This window comes from Bufo bufo, chromosome 2 (genome assembly GCF_905171765.1).
Source record: "Bufo bufo chromosome 2, aBufBuf1.1, whole genome shotgun sequence".
NCBI lineage: Eukaryota > Metazoa > Chordata > Amphibia > Anura > Bufonidae > Bufo > Bufo bufo.
The window spans coordinates 473,929,773-473,953,732 of NC_053390.1; the positions used below are offsets into that span (position 1 = coordinate 473,929,773).

The 23,960-nt window shown below is 43.9% G+C and overlaps 1 protein-coding gene across 2 annotated transcripts in view; it reads left to right on the plus strand.

Moving 5' to 3' along the window:
- TIMM44 (translocase of inner mitochondrial membrane 44) overlaps positions 1-23,960 on the plus strand; it is a 262,338-nt gene that overhangs the window by 71,107 nt on the left and 167,271 nt on the right. For both annotated transcript variants that reach the window (XM_040417742.1, XM_040417741.1), the window contains one exon: positions 15,566-15,715. In XM_040417742.1, the coding sequence (XP_040273676.1) occupies positions 15,566-15,715 (150 nt within the window). The remainder of the gene's footprint in view (positions 1-15,565; positions 15,716-23,960) is intronic.

Below are 23,960 nucleotides of genomic sequence, written 5' to 3' on the forward strand. Positions count from 1 at the left end.
TAGGGAAAAGCACTAGTCTTGTGCGTTCCCCACAATCCCGGACACCAGAGGCCGATGCTTATTCCTATAGTGTGCAAACTCAACCACCGCTACTGGATTGCACGGCTGTGGTACCCATGGAAACAAGCAGTGTATAATGTGATGGAAAAATAAATCAAGCCAGCAAAGGAGGCAATATGGATAATCACAATACATTAGTGTATTGTATTAACGTCCTCTACATGATAAATGCTCCTTGCTAAAGAGTCAACCCCTTTAAAGCAATATTTAAATTGGACCTGTCACCACTCCTGACATGCCTTTTTTAATTGTTACTTGAATTTCCCATATAATAACAATTCTGGAACATCTAGTCTTATGAATCTGTTGTACCATTCCTTTATTATTTTTACTAGAAGTTATGAATGGGTTACCTCACATCCAGAGATCTCGCCACTCATTGCAACAATTGCTCTTAGATTCTCTTCATGTTGATAGGGGTTGTGTCCTTTCTGCTGTAGCTGTCTCCCTTTTAACTGTCAAAGCTTTTAACAATAGATACAGCTGGTAACATTTGAATGATAGAACTGAGCATGTCTGACCACCTTATTAGGGAGACTTGCACATTACCTTGCAGATTGAACAAAGGGGGCACATAACAGTAAGGGTCCATTCACACATCCGCAATTCCATTCCGCACGATGTGCGGCCCCGATCGGAATTGCGGACCCGCACTTCCGGGTCCGCAATTCCGATCCTGAAAAAAAATAGAACATGTCCTATTCTTGTCCGCAATAGCGGACAAGAATAGGCATATTCTCTTAGTGCCGGCAATGTGCGGTCCGTAAAATGAAGAACGCACATTGCGGCTGTCCGTGTTTTGCGGATCCGTGGATCCTCAAAACACACACGGATGTGTGAATGGACCCAAAGAGAATATCTTACAGCTGGAGCATTATTGTAACAAAGCAAATTACTAAAATTTGTTCTCATGGTGAATAATTCTAACTTTTTTCTAAATATATATCATAAAAAAAACTACTATTTTCTTTTAAATCGAATTTTCTAAATTCATTGTTTATATTCGCTGCCCATGGATACTGCCACCGGCCTCTCACTCGCACTGTGAGCGCGCATGCGCGGCTCCAACGCAGCACAAAAGAATATAGTTCTGCGCATGCACGGCCGCCCGAACAGTTCGTGCACGGAAGAGACGAGTCCGGACAGCGTCGGAGAGGAGGACCTGGAGACAACTTTATAAGCGGTGGGTGAGTATTATTTTTACATGCACCACCAGATGGAGGCACATGGGGGGCTGATGGAGGCACATGGGGGGCTGATGGAGGCACATGGGGGGCTGATGGAGGCACATGGGGGGCTGATGGGGGGCACATGGGGGGCTGATGGGGGGCACATGGGGGGCTGATGGATGTAGCAGAGCTGAATATGCTGCTGTTCAGCCATAGTTCTAGTGTTGAAGGGAATAGACAGATTTATCAGAGCTGTATATGTGGCGGGTCAGCATCAATGCTGGTGGAAGAGAGAAACTGATGTAGCAGAGCTGTATATGTGTCGGGTCAGCATCAATGCTGGTGGAAGAGTGAAACTGATGTAGCAGAGCTGATTACGCTGCTGTTCAGACACAGTTCTAATAGGGAAGGGAATAGACAGATTAGCAGAGCTGTATATGTGGCGGGTCAGCATCAATGCTGGTGGAAGAGAGAAACTGATGTAGCAGAGCTGTATATGTAGCGGGTCAGCATCAATGCTGTTGGAAGAGAAACTGATGTAGCAAAGCTGAATATGCTGCTGTTCCTACACAGTGCTGGTTGAAGAGATAGATGTAGCAGGGCTGTATAGGAAGCCATTAAGCCAAAGTGATGTTAGGGGACTGGAGAAGACACATGTAGCTGAACTGTATATGCATCTATAAAGATACATAGTGTAAGGTTTATACACAACTAGAGTACAGCTGTAATGGAAACAAATCTGCATCAGTGCTGGTTGGTGGGGGTTGGTCAAGCTTTTGAGCTAATGTATAATATGGAATTATAGTTTTAGATGCACAGAATGGGTTTGTAAAAGATCAGACTGAGATTTTGTGTGTAAAACTGCAGTGTTAGGCTCTATTCACACGTCCTCAAATGGGTCCGCATCCGTTCCGCAATTTTGCGGAACGGGTGCGGACCCATTCATTTTCTATGGGAACGGAATGACTGCGGACAGCACACAGTGTGCTGTCCGCATTTGCAGAGCGCGGCCCCGATCTTCGGGTCTGCAGCTCTGCAAAAGATAGAACATGTCTATCCACAAATTGCGGATCCGCAACACACCACGGACGTGTGAATGGAGCCTTACTGTACACTGAGCTCACTTCACATGGCTCTCTGATTCCCCAGCAGGGGGAGGGGCCTCACAGACACTGCAGGCTGCCAGACTGATGAGTCATACTCTTCACATGAACTAGCGCGCAAGGACTGAGCTCTCAGTGTTATGTCATAAGGAGGTGTGGCCGGCCTTCACTCCAGCTGCCTAAGCCCGCCCAGCTTTAGGAGCCTCAAACCAGGAAGTGAATTCTGCTGTAACTGCAGCTCATGCTGATTTAGCAAGATGGGAATACCTTTTTAACTTCTTATTGACTAGCCTGTTTTGGACTTGGTGACCAAGCAAATTTTTATTTTTTTCATCGTTGCTTTTCAAGGACTATTACCATTTTTTCAGACTAAGATGCGCTGCCATATTTCCCTCACTTTTGGGGGGAAAAGTGTCATAGTCCAAACGCTAATAACCACTTCCATTATGTAAACGGTTATCAGCATGCAGGAGGTGCGGTGAAGGAAGTGCTGCACGGGCTCTACTCTCCCTTCCTGTTCTTCTTCCGTGCCCCGTTCTGCACTGTGTCCTGACGCCATACAGTGTCAATACGTAGGTCACAATGCAGGGCAGGCTGGAAGAACTCCAGGGAGAGGTGAGTGGCAGCGACATTCAGAGCAAGCAAGGTAAGTTTATTCATTTTTCATTTTTTTTTTGTATGTTTGGTCTGAGGCTGATCATCTGAGAATCATGGAGCTTGGCGGTCTGATGAAAAATGGGGGTCTGATCTGAGGGCTGATGAAGAATGGGAGTCTTATTTTCCTCATCTGGGTCCTATAAGGTGTATAGTTTGGTGTATCTAATTGTCCAAAACATACGGTACTTTATTTTTCCATCAACAAAGCCATATAAGGGCTTGTTTTTTTTAAATCATTTTGGGGTATTAACACCTTTTTTGATTTTTTTTTTTTTTTGGGGTGAGTTTCTATTTTTTAGTTACGTCTTATTTTTACAAAGTACTAGTTCCACAAGACAACTTTAATATCCGATCCTTTGATTGCTCATATTGTACAGTGTACTATATACTGTCAGTACTATATTGGCAGGCACTATCAGGCTGCGCCAGAGGCATACACTGCAGGCAGGCCTAGGGGCTTCATAATGCCCCTAGCTGCCATGGTAAGAAATCGGCACCCCCACAGCCTAATTTGTGGCAGTGCCGATGCCTGAGAAAGGGAGTCCACTCCATTTATATACTGCGTTACTGTTGACTGCAACATCTAAGGCGTTAAGTGGTTCGGATCGACACTTCTGCCGATTTAGGCTAATAGAGCAGGAGCCTGCCTATCCGAGCTGGACTCCTGCTGATCACTGCATGGGAGACCTAAGCGATGCCGCAAAAAGATGTTGGCCTATCCTAAGGCCTGTTAGTGACCGCCATAAAATGACATAATTGTGATCACCAACGGGTTAAACATTTTGTCAGAGCAATGTAGAAGTACCGGTATATCACTGGAGATTTCAGCAAAAGAGTGTGTTAGTAAGTTCAAAGATTTTATATTTCATATATAACACCGTGCAACAATGATTTTGCTACTCAGAGAAAACATGTGATTTATACTAAAATGAGCGCGCTGATTCCAAATATGAAATAGGAATTTGCCTGACACGTGTAGATTTTAACCCCTTAAGGACGCTGGGATTTTCCATTTTTGCGTTTTCCTTTTTCACTCTGCCTTCCCATAGTCCTAACTTTTTTATTTTTTCATTCACATAGCCTTATGAGGGCTTATTTTTTGCGGGACAAGTTGTACTTTTTAATGGCACCATTTACGGTTGCATACCATGTAGTAGGAAGCGGGGAAAAAATTCCAAATGGGGTAGAATTGGAAAAAAATGCAATTCAGATTTTATAAAAATTTTTTTTTTTTTTACACTATGTGGTAAAATTGACCTGTTATCTTCATTCTCCAGGTTAGTACGGTTACGATATCACACTTGTATAATTTTTCTTGCGTTTTAAAAAAAATTGTAAACCTTTGAGGAGGAAAAAATATTTTTTTTTTTATAACCATGCTCTGACCACTATAACTTTTTTGTAGTTGTGTACAGGGCTGTGTGAGGGCTAAGTTTTTGTGGGACAATCTGTTATTTTTAGTGATACCAATTTGAAGTGTGTGTGACTTTTTGATCACTTTTTATACAGAAAATTATTGGGTAGCTGTAGTGACAAAAATGGCAAATTTATTATTATTTTTTTTTTTCTTCCCATTACGCCATTTGCCTTATGCCATTAATATTGTTATATTTTAATAGCATGGACATTTTTGCAAGTGGCGATGCCCATGATGTTTTTTTTTTTATTATTAGTAACATAGTACATAAGGCCGAAAAAAGACATTTGTCCATCCAGTTCGGCCTGTTATCCTGCAAGTTGATCCAGAGGAAGGCAAAAAACCCTGTGAGGTAGAAGCCAATTTTCTCCACTTTAGGGGGAAAAAAAATTCCTTCCCGACTCCAATCATGCAATCAGAATAACTCCCTGGATCAACGACCCCTATCTAGTAGCTATAGCCTGTAATATTATTAAGCTCCAGAAATACGTCCAGGCCCCTCTTGAATTCCTTTATTGTACTCACCATCACCACCTCCTCAGGCAGAGAGTTCCATAGTCTCACTGCTCTTACCGTAAAGAATCCTCTTCTATGTTTGTGTACAAACCTTCTTTCCTCCAGACACAGAGGATGTGACCTCGTCACAGTCACAGTCCTGGGGATAAATAGATGATGGGATAGATCTCTGTACTGACCCCTGATATATTTATACATAGTAATTAGATCTCCCCTCAGTCGTCTTTTTTCTAAAGTGAATAACCCTAATTTTGATAATCTTTCAGGGTACTGTAGTTGCCCCATTCCAGTTATTACTTTAGTTGCCCTCCTCTGAACCCTCTCCAGCTCTGTTATGTCTGCCTTGTTTACAGGAGCCCAGAACTGTACACAGTACTCCATGTGTAGTCTGACTAATGATTTGTAAAGTAGTAGGACTATGTTCATATCACGGGAATCTATGCCCCTTCTGATGCAACCCATTATCTTGTTGGCCTTGGCAGCAGCTGCCTGACACTGGTTTTTGCTGCTTAGTTTGCTGTTTATTAAAATTCCTAGATCCTTTTCCATGTCAGTGTTACCGAGTGTTTTACCATTTAGTATGTACGGGTGACTTGCATTTTTCCTTCCCATGTGCATAACTTTACATTTGTCAGTGTTAAACCTCATCTGCCACTTATCTGCCCAAGCCTCCAATCTATCCAGATCTCTCTGTAGTACTATACTGTCCTCATCAGTGTAAATTACTTTACACAGTTTAGTGTCATCTGCGAAAATTGATACTTTACTATGCAAGCCTTCTACAAGATCATTAATAAATATATTGAAGAGAATAGGGCCCAATACTGACCCCTGAGGTACTCCACTAGTGACAGTGACCCAATCTGAGTGTGTACCGTTAATAACCACCCTCTGTTTTCTCTCACTCAGCCAGTTACTTACCCACATACAGATGTTTTCTCCCAGTCCAAGCATTCTCATTTTATATACTAACCTTTTATGTGGTACAGTGTCAAATGCTTTAGAGAAGTCCAGATATACAACATCCATTGATTCGCCGCTGTCAAGTCTAGAACTTACCTCCTCATAGAAACTGATTAAATTAGTTTGACATGACCGATCCCTCACGAAGCCATGCTGATATGGCGTTATTTGCTTATTTCCGTTGAGATGCTCTAATATAGCATCTCTCAGAAAACCTTCAAACAGTTTACCCACAACAGATGTTTAAGTATTTTTATTTTAAGGAAAGGGGGGGTGATTTAAACCTTTTTTTTTCTTTTTTTATATTTGCCAAAACTTTTTTTTTCCTTATTTTAAGTCACCTTGGGTGACAATAACTTGCAATCATTAGATTGCCTATTGTGTTCATTGATGTCTATATAGGCACCATTGAACACTTCATTTGCACTATACTATTACAATGCTGCCACGTAGTGCCCTGTATTGGTATAGTCATCTAATAGGCCCGAAGCCGATCTCAGCCGGGGAACGCTGTTACCGGAGCAGAAGTGCGCGACTACCGCTTCTGGAATGCCCAGATGCCATGGTCACATTTGACCATGGCATCTGAAAGGGAAAATGTATGCGATCACCCTTATGTACATGTGCCGCGGGTCTTTGCTATTTAAAATAGAAGAAACCTGGTGGCTATGGCACCCGCTGCACGTGCGAGCGGGCGCCAGGTTTGGGATCTGGATTTAAGGGGTTAAGTTATACATGCAAAACCTATTCAGTTATAATATTAATGCATTATATTGGAGATATTCAAATGGACATGTCCAGACCTGTTAGGACGCATTCAGGCTGATGTCTGCAGTAAGTATATAAGGCAAGCTGGACAGATTTTGATAAAGTGATCTGTTATAGTGCTATCAGTTTTGAAACTTAAGATGGATAAACGCAAATGTGTTAACGATCCAGACAATTTCTGCTACATATGTGGCAAATACACTACTTATGATCAGCGCAAGAATCTGACAAAGCGAGTGTGTCTTGCAGCTTGGGATGCATTTGTGCTAGTAGTGCAGAACTTCCTTGGGAACAGACGAGCTGCAAACTATGCTGAACTAGTAGACAACATGCTTGCAGCATATGAACAACTTGGCTGCCGAATGTCATTGAAAGTGCATTTCTTACATTCCCATCTTGACTCTTTCCCACCCAATTTGGGACACGTAAGTGACGAACATGGAGAGCGGTTCCATAAAGATATTTCTACAATGGAGAACCGGTATCAAGACTGCTGGAATCCCAACATGATGGGGAACTACTGCTGGTTTTTGCAACGGGAAAATATGACCGTTCACAAACGCAAAAGCAGATGCCTGAAGCACTTAACAATACTGGGCCTTGCTCAAGTAACACTTTTAAACAGAAAAACAAGACTTTTTGAAATGTTGGTATTCCATTACATTTCCATACACTGTTTACTATGCAAACTTTGATGTAGATCAGGTAATTGTTGGAGTAAAATTTGTCCTGTTCAAAATTATTCAATGCTTTCCAAGTGCTTAATTAATTTAGGCATACTTATGCATAGCAAAATTTCGTGACATGTTACAACAATTCTGACTTCGGATTTGTAATCCGCACACTCTATTTAGTATAGGACAAATGTTTTTTGCCTAGTAGCAGACGAAAATTTTATATATTTTTTTTTTTTGGGTGGTGGTGTAATAAAACATTCTTGAACACCATAACCCATTTTCACAAGACAGATCATTTTAATCAGCAGGGTTGACTCTATCATGCAGTATGTCTGGTTTAAAGGGGTTGTCCGCTTTTTATTATTAATGACCTATCCTCAGGATAGTAGAAAAAAGGAAGATCACAGCAGCATATCTGGTGTATGTTTAATCAAAAGCCTTGAGTGCGTACAAAAGCAAAATACGACGTTTCGGCTACGCAGTAGCCTTTATCAAGCATGTATACAATATAAATAGCAGCCTTAAATACTCATGTATGATCACTCCCACATCTTGATGGAGCCAATCACCTACGGGCTCCCACCTACTAATCAGATAAAGTACAACAATGCCACAGTCACAAAAATAATGATTACAAAAATTATGGTGCTAATGCTACACTTATTTATAAAGTGAGATGCTTGGCCAATGCATTTTGTACAAAACCATCTGAGCCCGTCTGCCGAACTTCAAGGCGATCTCTGTTAGACGGGTCCTAACACTAAATACTACCTGTTATGCGCCATAATGACCGCCATAAAATTCAGGGAGTGTTGGATCCACATGCATGTTGGATCCACTTTTGCCTTTTTCCATTTTTTGGGCCATAATGGCCTCCATTACAAGGGATGCAGGTACCAACATGCATGCCGAGCCCACTCTATACCTTTCCTGGTGCTAGACAGCTTCCAATGAATGTAGTGAGAGCAGGCTACAGCTTTATACTTAATGTAATTAAAATCAGCCTATGGGGCAGACAGGCTAATCAGGAGTGCACGACTTGCTGGAGTGCCACATCTCCATCAAAGTAAATCTGCCAAAAAAGGGGGTCAGTCAGCACCTCCCAGTGCGCAGGTGCACGCTGCCATGGCAGGTGCTGACTGACCCCCTTTTTTTGCAGATTTACTTTGCTTGAGATGGCGCCGGCTGTATACACACTGTGTATACAGCCTAGCGCCGGCTGTATACACAGTGTGGTCCTCAGAGTGCCTGATGAAGGCCGATTATTAAGCCTGAAACGTTGCAACTGACATACCACCTATTCCGGCTGAAATAACATCAAATAAAATCATTAATTTTCACTACTTAAGAAGTGCTGTCCTAATATTTGTGAGATTTATAGTTCTGGAGGTGGAGCTTTAGAACACAACCTGGACGTGCACCCACCCTTGCCATTCTACGAATAGAGTGCTGTGGCCCATTTTCCTGTACATACAGTGCGCGCCACAGAGCGTGATCACCTATCACATGACCATCACATGAAAAACAATATCCTGTAAGTAACATGTGAATACAATCATGCATCAAACCGTTTATGTGGAGATCGCCAATAGCCGCATATGTAAATATCGGGACAAAACAATGTCTCACGCATAATATTGCATTATAAGGCCAGGTGCCTACATCACCACAGTGCTAATCCACATAACATAGTCCATACTAGAGAGAGGGAATAGTATAATACCTATCTGAATGGACACCGATGAGGAGCTCAGACCACCGCTAGATTCCAGAAAACTGAAATACAAACAATAAAAAAATCACTAAGACCTCATGCACACGACGGTCTGCAAAAACGGGGTCCGTAGGTCCGTGATCCGTGTCCGTTTTTTCTTCCGTGGGTCTTCCTTGATTTTTGGAGGATCCACGGACACGAAGGAAAAAGTCGTTTTGGTGTCCGCCTGGCCGTGCGGAGCCAAACGGATCCGTCCTGACTTACAATGCAAGTCAATGGGGACGGATCCGTTTGACGTTGACACAGTATGGTGCAATTGCAAACTGATCCGTCACCCATTGACTTTCAATGTAAAGTCAGGAGTCCCTATTATACCATCGGATCGGAGTTTTCTCCAATCCGATGGTATATTTTAACTTGAAGCGTCCCCATCACCATAGGAACGCATCTATGTTAAAATATACCATCGGATTTGCGTTATATTGTGAAAACTCATATCCGACAGTATATTCTAACAAAGAGGCGTTCCCATAGTGATGGGGACGCTTCAAGTTAGAATATACTAAGAACTGTGTAATAACTGCACCCTTTCTGTGATTTTCTGCAGACCCATTGACTTTCAATAGGTCCGTTGAAAACTCGGAAAATGCACCGATGTTCATCCGCGGCCGTTATCCGTGTTTCCTGTCCGTCAAAAAATTATGACCTGTCCTATTTTTTTGACGGACAACGGTTCACGGACCCATTCAAGTCAATGGGTCAGTGAAAAAACACGGATGCACACAAGATTGACATCCGCGCCCGTGGCCGTAGGCTACTTTCACACAGACGGATCCGCAGATCCGTCTGCATAGAAGCTCTTTCAGAGCTGAGTTTTCACTTCGTGAAAACTCAGATCCGACAGTATATTCTAACACAGAGGCGTTCCCATAGTGATGGGGACGCTTCAAGTTAGAATATACTACGAACTGTGTACATGACTGCCCCTTGCTGCCTGGCAGCACCCGATCTCTTACAGGGGGCTGTGATCCGCACAATTAACCCCGCACCTGAGTGGTTAATTGTGCTTATCATAGCCCCCTGTAAGAGATCGGGTGCTGCCAGGCAGGAGGGGGCACACCCCCCTCCGTCCCCTGTATTACATTCATTGGTGGCCAGTGCGGCCTCCCCTCTCCCCCCACCTGCTAATTAAAATCCCCCCCCCCCCCCCCGGTTAGTTTAAAAGCGGTCTGCAACCAGCGCAGGATAAATGTCAACGAAAAAACCTAACATGAGCAAAAGCTGTTCCCTTAGACAAAATACAGTCAAAAACAAATATTGACTCAACATCATATCTTCTTAAATATCTCCGTGTCTCACTATCTACACACCGCGCACGTCTGACCTGGACATTTAAAATCTTCACAAAAAAATATATATGTATATTTTACCTGTTTATAAGCTTATGCTGTTGCTATTTCTCATTGTATATGTACATATATCTCAGCAAGCATGCGCTGACTTCTGTATGGCCTTTACGTCTGGGCCGGCACCAGGTGTAGATGCCCATCATTGGTGGCAGCGGAGAGTTCCGATCGGAGTCCCAGTTTAATAGCTGGGACGCCGATAGGTAACTGTGGCAACCGGCCGGGCGCTCCTCCTACTAGTAAGTGAAAGGTCTGTGCTATAAGCAATGCGCCGCACAGACCTTTCACTTACCAGTAGGAGGAGCGCCCGGCCGGTCACAGACATCGCAGGTAAGTATAATGCTTCTAAAATTGCTAAGTCACCATGGCAGCCAGGACTGCAGTAGCATCCTGGTTGCCATGGTTACTGATCGGAGTCCCAGCGATTAAACTGGGACTCCGATCGGAACTCTCCGCTGCCACCAATGATGGGCATCTACACCTGGTGCCGGCCCAGACTTAAAGGCCATACAGAAGTCAGCGCATGCTTGCTGAGATCTATGTACATATACAATGAGAAATAGCAACAGCATAAGCTTATAAACAGGTAAAATATACATATATTTTTTTTAATGAAGATTTTAAATGTCCAGGTCAGACGTGCGCGGTGTGTAGATAGTGAGACACGGAGATATTTAAGAAGATATGATGTTGAGTCAATATTTGTTTTTGACTGTATTTTGTCTAAGGGAACATGTTTTGCTCATGTTAGGTTTTTTCGTGTTATATTGCAAATGGAGGTATCAAACAATATATATACATTTATATGCAGGATAAATGCAGGCATTTATCCTGCGCTGGTTGCAGACCGCTATTAAACTAACCAAGGGGGGACGGGTGGGGGATTGGATTTTAATTAGGAAAGGGGGGAGAGAGGGGAGGCCGCACTGGCCACCAATGAATGTAATACAGGGGGCGGAGGGGGGTGTGCCCCCTACTGCCTGGCAGCACCTGATCTCTTATAGGGGGCTAAGATACGCACAATTAACCCCTCAGGTGCGGCACCTGAGGGGTTAATTGTGCGGATCACAGCCCCCTGTAAGAGATCGGGTGCTGCCAGGCAGCAGGGGGCAGTCATGTACACAGTTCGTAGTATATTCTAACTTGAAGCGTCCCCATCACTATGGGAACGCCTCTGTGTTAGAATATACTGTTGGATCTGAGTTTTCACGAAGTGAAAACTCAGCTCTCAAAAAGCTTTTATGCAGACGGATCTGTGGATCCGTCTGTGTGAAAGTAGCCTACGGACGCGGATGTCAATCTTGTGTGCATCCGTGTTTTTTCACGGAACCATTGACTTGAATGGGTCCGTGAACCGTTGTCCGTCCAAAAAATAGAACAGGTTATATTTTTTAGACGGACAGGAAACACGGATCACGGCCGTGGATGAACAACGGTGCATTTTCCGAGTTTTCAACGGACCTATTGAAAGTCAATGGGTCCGCAGAAAATCACAGAAAACGGAACAACGGACACAGATGCACACAACGGTCGTGTGCATGAGGCCTAAGAAATCCATGTGAGAAGTGAATGACGATAAAAATAATTTGCCATAAAAAACATGTAAAAACAGCCACATACTGAAAAGTACAATAATTCATGAAGTGTCCTACCTATCTATATTATTCACATTAAATTCAATATTAAGTCCCTGGGGTTGTAGAGATTGTAATGTGAAAATCCATTTTAACGCCTTCTTTCTCAACATACGTTCTCTATCGCCACCTCTTCTAGAATTATCAACAGAGTCTATGACCCGGAATCGCAATTGATTGATAGAGTGACCACAGTCGTTGAAGTGCTTAGCCACCGGTTTATCCATCAATTTTTTCCTTATTGTGCTTTTGTGCTTGTTAATACGTTCCCTAATTTCCATGGTCGTTTCTCCCACATAGACTAAGCTACAGGGACATACAATCATATAAATGACAAATTTAGACCGGCATGTATAGAATTCCGAGATGTTGTATTTTTTTACCACTGTATGGATGGACAAAGGTATTGCCCTTGAGCATGTTTCCACAGTTGCAGCAACCCAGACAGGGAAAATTCCCTGACTTTTTGGGATTGAGGTAGCTCTGGCCGCCTGTGCCACCATCTCCTATGTCAGTTTTGATCACTTTGTCATGAAGGTTAGTACCCCGCTTGTATGCCATCAATTGCGGGCTGCCAAATTCCCGAACTGTGGGTAGGCCTCTGTAGAATAAGCCATTCTTTCCTAAATTTTGTGCTAAATCAGCACTATGGCCGCCATAGGTGGACACAAACTGAATACGTCCTATATCATTTTTCTTGGGGGAAGCCTGGAATGTGGTCACTCTATCAACCAAGGAGATCTTCTTCCTGGTATTTTGCAGTAACCTACCCGGGAACCTCCTGTTGGAAAATTTATTGCAAATTTCATCAATCCGGTTGGCAAACAAATCATTCTCTGATACCACTCGTCTAACACGTAGCATCTGGCTCCAAGGTAAGGAGTCGAGCATACGTCATGGCCTCAATAAGTTATTTCTCTCTGTGGGCTTCTGATATAGGTCTGTTTTTAATCCCTTCTGTATATACCCTGACATCAAGGAACTGTAGCTCCTCACGAGAAAAGGTCACAGTGAATTGAAGACCGGGTACACCACTGTTTAGATGTTGATGAAATTCATTTAAAGAGTCAATCGAGCCACTCCAAATCATAAAAATGTCGTTGATGTAGCGCCACCAGCACAGGACCCACTCCATGAAAGGAGTCGAGTAAACCAGTCTGTCCTCCACCTCAGCCATGAAAATATTGGCATAAGTTGGTGCCACGTTGGACCCCATGCCCACACCCCGAGATTGTTGGTAAAAGGTGTTCCCAAAGAGGAAATAATTCCTCCTTAGGACCAACTCGAGGAAGTGGAGGACAAACCGGCGCGCCTAAGGAGTGAGTCCCATGCCGGCCTGGACCACATCGACGACATTTAACCCATATTCGTGTGTAATCGACATGTAAAAGGATACCACATCAAAACTGACCAGATAGAACTGTGCAGGTAAGAAAATATCACATAATTTGGTCAAAAAATTTCCAGTATCCCTAATATAGGAGGGAGCTGAGGATGCATGGACATGAAGAAGCCTATCCCAAAAATTACAATATTGCTAAAGATAGAACCCCTGCCAGACACAATGGGTCTGCCCGGGGGATCTATCAACTGCTTGTGAATCTTAGGGAGAACATATATCAGGGGGGTGATGGGGTACTGCACCTTGAGAAATTGACATAAATCCTGATCAATAATGCCCCGTGCTTGGGCTGAGTCTACCAGATCATTCACAACCCTAGCAATCTCCCATTTGGGGTTATGTCTCAACACTTCGTACACCTCCCCATCATCCAACTGCCTACATATCTCTCCTATGTACTTGTCCGTGTCCATAACAACCACAGCTCCCCCCTTATCCGCAGGTTTAATAGTGATATCCTTATTCTGCACCAATGTTTTCAATGCTTCCTTCTCGCAGCGTGTCATATTAGCCTTAAAGTGTATCTGCCTGCTGTGCTCTTGTAGGGTTCTAACCTGTCTAGTGACAATCTGGATGTATTATTCAATAATATGATTGTTCTGTGGAGGTACAAAATTACTCTTATTGTTCAACTCATATTTTGCTAAAGGTAATTCAACCACATATTTATTGGATGCACCCCTCTTCTCAACAGTGGTGCTAAAAAAAAGCCTTCAATCTAAGTCTCCTAAAGAAACGCTGTAGATCAAGTTCAATCTCAAACCAATCGGTGTCAGCTGTGGGACAAAAAGACAGTCCATGTCCCAAGACACCTACCTGGTCGGCACTCAATTCAGTGGACGATATATTTACCACCAATTGATTTATTTCTTGTGAGTCCGTCTCGTCAATCTCTCTCATGCCCCCGGTTGTAATTCGGGTATGCAGGTGGAGGCAGGTCTTTTCTGGGCCCTGTGATATTTCCTGCCGCCACGTCGGGATTTCCGTCCACTATGTGGTTTGGTCTTCCTAAAAAAAACTGATTTGACAGATTCATCCGTTGATTCCGAGTCACAAGTTGTGAAACCAAAGTGACCCTGGTCTGATCTCTTCCCCTTGCCTTTTCTTCTTAGAGGCCTATTGCGTGTTTGTTGACTTTGCCAATTATATACCTGTCCGGACTGGTAATCCTCCAAGTCATGGTACCACTTATCCCGTTTAGTTTTTTCGACTTCCGTTTTGTCGTTGTACATGATGGATTATTTTCTCTTTATGGGCAACAAAATCATCGGCAGCCAACAAACCCTGAATCTGCATATACAATGTCGATAGTTTTTTTTTAATAATGTTGACCTCTTTATGCAAATATTCAATGTTAAGTAACATCAGTTCGAAAGAATATTAATTTTTAACTGATTCAAACTTCTTGCAAAATTCCTGGTTATTGGGGAAGAGGTTTGGGCGGAGGTGGGATCTCAATCCCCTGGGAATTCGCTGTGCTTTGTAGTACTCCCTCAATGTACTGAGGTGAAATTAATGGTAGTGAGTCTTAGACTCTTGCTCAAACTTCCTTTTAAACAGGTCAATAGAGGGAGTGCTAAGGAATGTAACATCACTAACATCCTCATTAATCAACCTGTGGATGTCCTCTTCAGTATACAAGTACGCACTCATAATGGCAATCTCGGTGGTCTTACCCGGTCCAGGGGATCCCCAGTGCAGGCTCCTAGGATCCAAATAGTGAAGGTCATCAATATCGGATCAGCGGGGATCTGAAAAGTGAATAATACAGAGCCGTCCCATAGAAGTAAATAGAGACGCCATATTTGTAATTACACTTGCTCACCACTGCAATTGCTGCGGTGAGTAAGTAAACAGAGCAGAGAAGGTGGGGGCGCTTTCTTCAAACAACTGATTGCTGGGGGTGCCAGGAGTTGGATCCCTGCCGATCTGAGCATAGGTCCTCAATAGTAAAAAGCGGACAACCCCTTTTAATAGGATTGATCTTGCTGACTGTGCTCTTTAACACTGAACTCTCTAGATAAATCTTTTCCACTGGTATGTTTTTTGTAAACATTTAAACACATCTTATTTTTGTAGAGCATTGATGAAGTTGGTAAAAGTGATCTTGGTCGCAAAATCCGTGAGGGAGTTGAGGAGGCTGCCAAAACTGCCAAACATTCAGCGGAGTCAGTAAGCAAAGGAGGGGAGAAGCTTGGTAAAACGGCTGCTTTCAAGGTTATCTCTCAGGTAATATTATGATGCTGTCAGATCCCTTTAACTTATGTTATTGACATGAACTCTTTTTTGTTTAGGAATATCGTAGGGTTAAATGAATTATGTTCAGTGGTATGTGCCAAAAATAACAAAACTCATTGGCCCTCATTTGTCAATGTGTAAATGCCAATGTTGGCTAAAATGTACCATTTTAAAAGGTGTGCCAAAACATGCTCCATATTTGTGCTGTTTTCTTTTTTTGTTTGTTTGTTTTTTTTTCCTCACTTGTCCTCTTCTTAGCTCTTAGCCTTCTTCTGCCAAATTTGAAAAGTAACGAGAATAGTGGCTGTGATCTCTCAGGAGTGGTATAAAGTTAAACCCAAAATTATTATGCAAGCCTGCTTATTTTTATCGCAGTCATAAAAAGAACCTGTCACCACAAAATGCAGTGAAATCTGCAGGCAGCTTGTTATAGCGCAGGAGGAGCTGAGCAGATTGATTTATATAGTTTTGTGGGAAAAGATTCAGTAAAACTTGTAATTTATACTTTTATATCTCTGGCTTTTCTACCTCCTGTGAACAGCCTTAGTACAGGAGGGTGATATCAGTGATAGCATTGTGTATAGAGAAATAGCTGTCGGTCACTAGTAACTACTCCCTGTACCAATAGCACTTCACAGGGCTGCAAAAAAGCAAAGATATAAATATATAAATTACAAGTTTTCCTGCATCTTTTCCCACAAAAATATATATCAACCTGCTGAACTTCTTCTGCTTTATAACGCGCTTACGGGCTTCTTATCGACATCCTCTGCAGCCAATGAAGATGCTGGTAATTGAATTCAATACCCTGGGTCTCTATGAAGAGACCAAGGGTATTGACGCTGCAATTCGTATTTTGGCCAGCAGGTGGCAGGCCAAAATTATAAATGAGCACGGCATCGGGACCTGCCTTGCAGGCATCGGGACCTGCCTTCTACTGGGGCCGAGGCGATCCATCCCCAGGCTGGGTCTCCTAGGCAACTTGTTAGTGTATCACTCAGTGTAATACACGAACAGGCAATGCATTACAATACAGATGTATTGTAATGCATTGCAGAGGGGATTAGACCCTCAAAAGTTGAAGTCCCAGAGTGGGACAGAAATAAAGTTTTTAAAAAAAAAAATAGCAAAAAAAAAGTGTTTTCAATAAAAAAAAAATGCCCCTTTCCCGTGATTTTATAATAAAAAATAGGAAAAAACACACACGCAATAGTTATCACCGCGTCCGTAATGACCGGCTCTATAAATATCACATGATCCACCCCGTCGGATAAACGCCATAAAAATAAAAACGGTGTCAAAAAAAGCCATTTTTGTCATCTTACATCACAAAGCCTGCAACACCAAGCAATAAAAACATATGTCTCACAAAATGGTACAAATAAAACAGTCACCTCATCCCGCAAAAAATTAGCCCCTACATAAGAAAATCACTATAAAAAAAAATATAGCTCTCAGAACATGGAGACACTAAAACATTTTTTGTTTCAAATATGTTATTATTGTATTAAAGTGAAATAAAAAAAGTATACATATCAGGTATTGCCGCGTCTGTAACAACCAGCTCTATAAAAATATCACATGACCTAACCCCTCAGGTGAACACTGTAAAAAAATGTAAAAAGTAATTTTTTTTGTCACCTTATATCACAAAAATTGCAACACCAAGCGATCAAAAAGGCATATGCCCCCCCCCCCCCAAAATAGTACCAATCAAACAGTCACATCCTCCTGCAAAAAATTGAGACCCTGCCTAAGACAGTCTGTCAAAAAATAAAAAAAGCTATGGCTCTGACTATGGACACACTAAAACATCATTTCTCGCCCATATTTATTGGGGGACACAGGAACCGTGGGTATAGCTATGTCCTCTAGGAGGCGTTGATACTAGTTAAAAGGAGGCAAGACCAGGGTAGCCCCTGAAGGTTTTTTATATATTATTTTTTTTTTCCTTCTCTTTCGGGTGGGAAACAGTGGTCGCATAGCCTCCCTGTTCTCCCGGGGGAGCATGCCAGTGTTGGCCCGCCACACTGCCTCCTCCCCCACAAGAAGACAAGGTTACCCATCCAAGTTCCTCTTCCAGCGTCCTGCCACTAAGAGGAAGGGTGAAGATGGCGGCAGGACAGATAAGTTCCCCTCCCTCCCGAGAAGAGGCACTCTCCGGTCTCCTGTGTGACTCGACCGGCACGGGGGGGTGACTTTATTAGACATCTTCAGCATGCAGGGACGCCGGTGAACAAAGGAGTTGGGAGGGGGCGGGACTTTGCCGGATTGGGCCAAAACACTCTCCCTATCCATAGTGGGTCTTGGTTGAGAATCCGCCACCAGCGCAGGCTGCACCTCCCTCACATGCACCCTCCAGAGCTTCTTGCTCAGGTGACCGCCCTAGGTCACTTCCTCTGGTGAATCCGTCAGCGCATGGCAATCACAAAAGCGTCCCAGAGTGGAACACGTTTCTTCCTCTAACGCATCTCCCTCTCCACCCCGTGTAAGATCTCACTCAGGTTTTTCTTCTCCTGGGGACGTGCCGTCCGAAGGAGAGGTAGAGAATTCTGATTTGGACATGGATACAGAGCAGCCTTCCAAGTTTTCCTCCACTGTAGATGGCCTCATTGCAGCTATCCGGGACACCTTCCAGGTGCAGGATGATTCCCCCCCCCATCCTTTTTCCGTCCAAAACGGGCCTCTAAGGTGTTCCCTCGCCATAATGATTTTTCGGCGTTGATTTCTAAGGCTTGGGATTATCCAGACATTTGTTTTTCCATCCCTAAAAAGCTGGATGTTCTATATCCATTCCCAGCGGATTGTGTGTACACGTGGGCATCCCCTCCCAAGGTCGACCCACCAGTGGCACGGCTAGCCAAAAATACGGCTATTCCTGTAGCTGATGGATCCTCCCTTCAGACCCCTGAAGACCGTCGGATGGAATCCTTGATGAAGTCCCTCTTTGCAGCTACAGGGTCAGCACTTAGGCCCGTGTTCACCTCCGCGTGGGTGGCAAAGGCAATCTCTGAGTGGGGTAGCCAGCTGGACCAAGACTTGGTATCTGAGGTCTCTGCTCAGGATCTACGATTCTTGGCACAGCTGATCACCCAGGCGGGAAGTTCCTCATTGCGCGCTCTTCAGCGCTTGCAGTTACCTTACGCCGCGAGCTCTGGCTTAAGGTGTGGACAGCAGACGTGACTTCCAAGCGTTCTCTAACTGGACTTCCCTTCGCCGGTGCCCGTCTCTTTGGACGAAATTACTTCCCAGGATTGGCGCAAAAAGCTGGCTGCAGAATCGCATAGCCGACTCCCGACCTCCATGAGCGGTAGCTGCGATCCGCGGTAGTTAACCCCTTAGGTGCCATGGATCGCAGCTACCGCTCATAGAGGTCGGGAGCCGGCTATGTGATTCTGCAGCCAGCTCCCGCCTCCTGTACATGAATAAATGAGAGATTTATGTTCATTGGTGGCGCAGTGTGGCCCCCCAAGCCCCCCAGTATTAATCATTGGTGGCGCAGTGCGCCCCCACCCAAGCCCCCCCAGTTTTAATCATTGGTGGCAGTGGCCACACGGTCCCCTCTCCCCTCCTCCTCTGATCGGAGCCCCAGCAGTGTAAGCCTGGGGCTCCGATCAGTTACCATGGCAGCCAGAACGCTATTTAAGCCCTGGCTGCCATGGTAAGCTCCATGCTGCTGTGTGCACAAAGCACAGAGCAGCAGGGACAGTGTGAGATCCTATTCACCCTGATAGAGATCTATCAGGGTGAATAGGACAAGGGTTCTAGTCCCTAAGGGGGTTAAAAGTTAGTAAAAAATAAACACCAAAATATTAACCACCTCAGCCCCCAGTGCTTAAACACCCTGAAAGACCAGGCCACTTTTTACACTTCTGACCTACACTACTTTCACCATTTATTGCTCGGTCATGCAACTTACCACCCAAATGAATTTTACCTCCTTTTCTTCTCACTAATAGAGCTTTGATTTGGTGGTATTTCATTACTGCTGACATTTTTACTTTTTTTGTTATTAATCGAAATTGAACGATTTTTTTGCAAAAAAATGACATTTTTCACTTTCAGTTGTAAAATTTTGTAAAAAAAACGAGATCCATATATAAATTTTGCTCTAAATTTATTGTTCTACATGTCTTTGATAAAAAAAAAATGTTTGGGTAAAAAATAAAAATGGTTTGGGTAAAAGTTATACCGTTTACAAACTATGGTACAAAAATGTGAATTTCCGCTTTTTGAAGCAGCTCTGACTTTCTGAGCACCTGTCATGTTTCCTGAGGTTCTACAATGGCCAGACAGTACAAACACCCCACAAATGACCCCATTTCGGAAAGTACACACCCTAAGGTATTCGCTGATGGGCATAGTGAGTTCATAGAACTTTTTATTTTTTGTCACAAGTTAGCGGAAAATGATGATTATTTTTTATTTTTATTTTTTTCTTACAAAGTCTCATATTCCACTAACTTGTGACAAAAAATAAAAACTTCCATGAACTCACTATGCCCATCAGCGAATACCTTGGGGTCTCTTCTTTCCAAAATGGGGTCACTTGTGGGGTAGTTATACTGCCCTGGCATTCGAGGGGCCCAAATGTGTGGTAAGGAGTTTGAAATCAAATTCTGTAAAAACTGACCAGTGAAATCCGAAAGGTGCTCTTTGGAATATGGGCCCCTTTGCCCACCTAGGCTGCAAAAAAGTGTCACACATCTGGTATCTCCGTACTCAGGAGAAGTTGGGGAATGTGTTTTGGGGTGTCATTTTACATATACCCATGCTGGGTGAGAGAAATATCTTGGCAAAAGACAACTTTTCCCATTTTTTTTATACAAAGTTGGCATTTGACCAAGATATTTCTCTCACCCAGCATGGGTATATGTAAAATGACACCCCAAAACACATTCCCCAACTTCTCCTGAGTACGGCGATAACAGATGTGTGACACTTTTTTGCAGCCTAGATGCGCAAAGGTGCCCAAATTCCTTTCAAGAGGGCATTTTTAGACCTTTGGATACCAGACTTCTTCTCACGCTTTGGGGCTCCTAGAATGCCAGGGCAGTATAAATACCCCACATGTGACCCCATTTTGGAAAGAAGACACCCCAAGGTATTCAATGAGGGGCATGGCGAGTTCATAGAAATATTTTTTTTTTGGCACAAGTTAGCGGAAATTGATATTTTTTATTTTTTTCTCACAAAGTCTCCCGTTCCGCTAACTTGGGACAAAAATTTCAATCTTTCATGAACTCAATATGCCCCTCACGGAATACCTGGGGGTGTCTTCTTTCCGAAATGGGGTCACATGTGGGGTATTTATACTGCCCTGGCATTCTAGGGGCCCTAAAGCGTGAGAAGAAGTCTGGAATATAAATGTCTAAAAAATTTTACGCATTTGGATTCCGTGAGGGGTATGGTGAGTTCATGTGAGATTTAATTTTTTGACACAAGTTAGTGGAATATGAGACTTTGTAAGAAAAAATAATAATAATTCCGCTAACTTGGGCCAAAAAAATGTCTGAATGGAGCCTTACAGAGGGGTGATCAATGACAGGGGGGTGATCAGGGAGTCTATATGGGGTGATCATCCCCCTGTCATTGATCACCCCTCTGTAAGGCTCGATTCAGTTGTCCGTATGTGTTTTGCGGATCCGATCCATGTATCCGTGGATCCGTAAAAATCATACGGACATCTGAATGCAGCCTGACAGGGGGGGTGATCAGGGAGTCTATATGGGGTGATCACCCCCCCTGGAAGGCTCCAGGGAGACGCCTGTATGTGTTTTGCGGATCCGATCCATCTATCAGTGGATCCGTAAAAATCATGTGGACATCTGAATGGAGCTTTACAGGGGGGTGATCAATGACAGGGGGGTGATCAGGGAGTCTATATGGGGTGATCACCACAGTTATTGATCACGCCCCTGTAAGGCTCCATTCAGACGTCCGTGTGCGTTTTGCGGATTTGATCCATCTATCAGTGGATCCGTAAAAATCATGCGGACATCTGAATGGAGCTTTACAGGGGGTTGATCAATGACAGGGGGGTAATCAATGACAGGGGGGTGATCAGGGAGTCTATATGGGGTGATCACCACAGTCATTGATCACGCCCCTGTAAGGCTCCATTCAGACGTCCGTGTGCGTTTTGCGGATCCGATCCATCTATCAGTGGATCCGTAAAAATCATGCGGACATCTGAATGGAGCTTTACCCCCCTGTCATTGATCAACCCCCTGTAAAGCTCCATTCAGATGTCCGCATGATTTTTACGGATCCACTGATAGATGGATCGGATCCGCAAAACGCACACGGACGTCTGAGTGGAGCCTTACAGGGGCGTGATCAATGACTGTGGTGATCACCCCATATAGACTCCCTGATCACCCCCCTGTCATTGATCAACCCCCTGTAAAGCTCCATTCAGATGTCCGCATGATTTTTACGGATCCACTGATAGATGGATCGGATCCGCAAAACGCACACGGACGTCTGAGTGGAGCCTTACAGGGGCGTGATCAATGACTGTGGTGATCACCCCATATAGACTCCCTGATCACCCCCCTGTCATTGATTACCCCCCTGTCATTGATCAACCCCCTGTCATTGATCAACCCCCTGTAATCAATGACAGGGGGGTGATCAGGGAGTCTATATGGGGTGATCACCACAGTCATTGATCACGCCCCTGTAAGGCTCCACTCAGACGTCCGTGTGCGTTTTGCGGATCCGATCCATCTATCAGTGGATCCGTAAAAATCATGCGGACATCTGAATGGAGCTTTACAGGGGGTTGATCAATGACAGGGGGGTGATCAGGGAGTCTATATGGGGTGATCACCACAGTCATTGATCACGCCCCTGTAAGGCTCCATTCAGACGTCCGTGTGCGTTTTGCGGATCCGATCCATCTATCAGTGGATCCGTAAAAATCATGCGGACATCTGAATGGAGCTTTACAGGGGGTTGATCAATGACAGGGGGGTGATCAGGGAGTCTATATGGGGTGATCACCACAGTCATTGATCACGCCCCTGTAAGGCTCCACTCAGACGTCCGTGTGCGTTTTGCGGATCCGATCCATCTATCAGTGGATCCGTAAAAATCATGCGGACATCTGAATGGAGCTTTACAGGGGTGTGATCATGACAGGGGGGTAATCAATGACGGGGGTGATCAGGGAGTCTATATGGGGTGATCACCACAGTCATTGATCACGCCCCTGTAAGGCTCCATTCAGACGTCCGTGTGCGTTTTGCGGATCCGATCCATCTATCAGTGGATCCGTAAAAATCATGCGGACGTCTGAATGGAGCTTTACAGGGGTGTGATCAATGACATTGGGGTAATCAATGACAGGGGGGTGATCAGGGAGTCTATATGGGGTGATCAGGGGTGATCAAGGGTGAATAAGGGGTTAATAAGTGACAGGGGGGTGTAGTGTAGTGTAGTGGTGTTTGGTGCAACATATTACTGAGCTACCTGTGTCCTCTGGTGGTCGATCCAAACAAAGGGGACCACCAGAGGACCAGGTAGCAGGTATATTAGACGCTGTTATCAAAACAGCGTCTAATATACCTGTTAGGGGTTAAAAAAAACACATCTCCAGCCTGCTAGCGAACGATCGCCGCTGGCAGGCTGGAGATTAACTCTTACCGTCCGCGCCTGTGTGCGCGCGTTCACAGGATATCCCGGCCATCGCGAGATGACGCGTATATGCGTGATTGTGCGCAGCGCTGCCACCTCCGGAACGCGAATCTGCGTTAGGCGGTCCGGAGGTGGTTAAGTATAAATAAAAAAGAAAGATTTACTAAAAAAAATAATACACATTAACAATAAAAATATTCATTTTCAGCAGTAGTGTGTAGGATTTTTTATTTTTTTTTAAATAAAATTTCACAGAATATCGGTATGAATTGTCGGCTATCGGCCTGAAAGTTCACAAATTATCGGTATCGGCCCTAAAAAAAATCAAGATCGGTCGATCCCTACTGTTAACCTTTGCTGTTTTACATCGAATAATAGCTTAAAATGGAAAATCAGCAAAAAGTGAAATTTTGACATTTCATCTCCATTTTCCTTTCATTCTTGTGGAACACCTAAAAGGTTAATAAAGTTTGTAAAATCTGTTTTGAATAACGTGAACGGTGTAGTTTCTAAAATAGTTTATGGGTCATTTATGTAAGCCCAACAAAGTAACTTCGTAACTGAACTGGTCCTTAAAAAGTGGGTTTTGGAAATT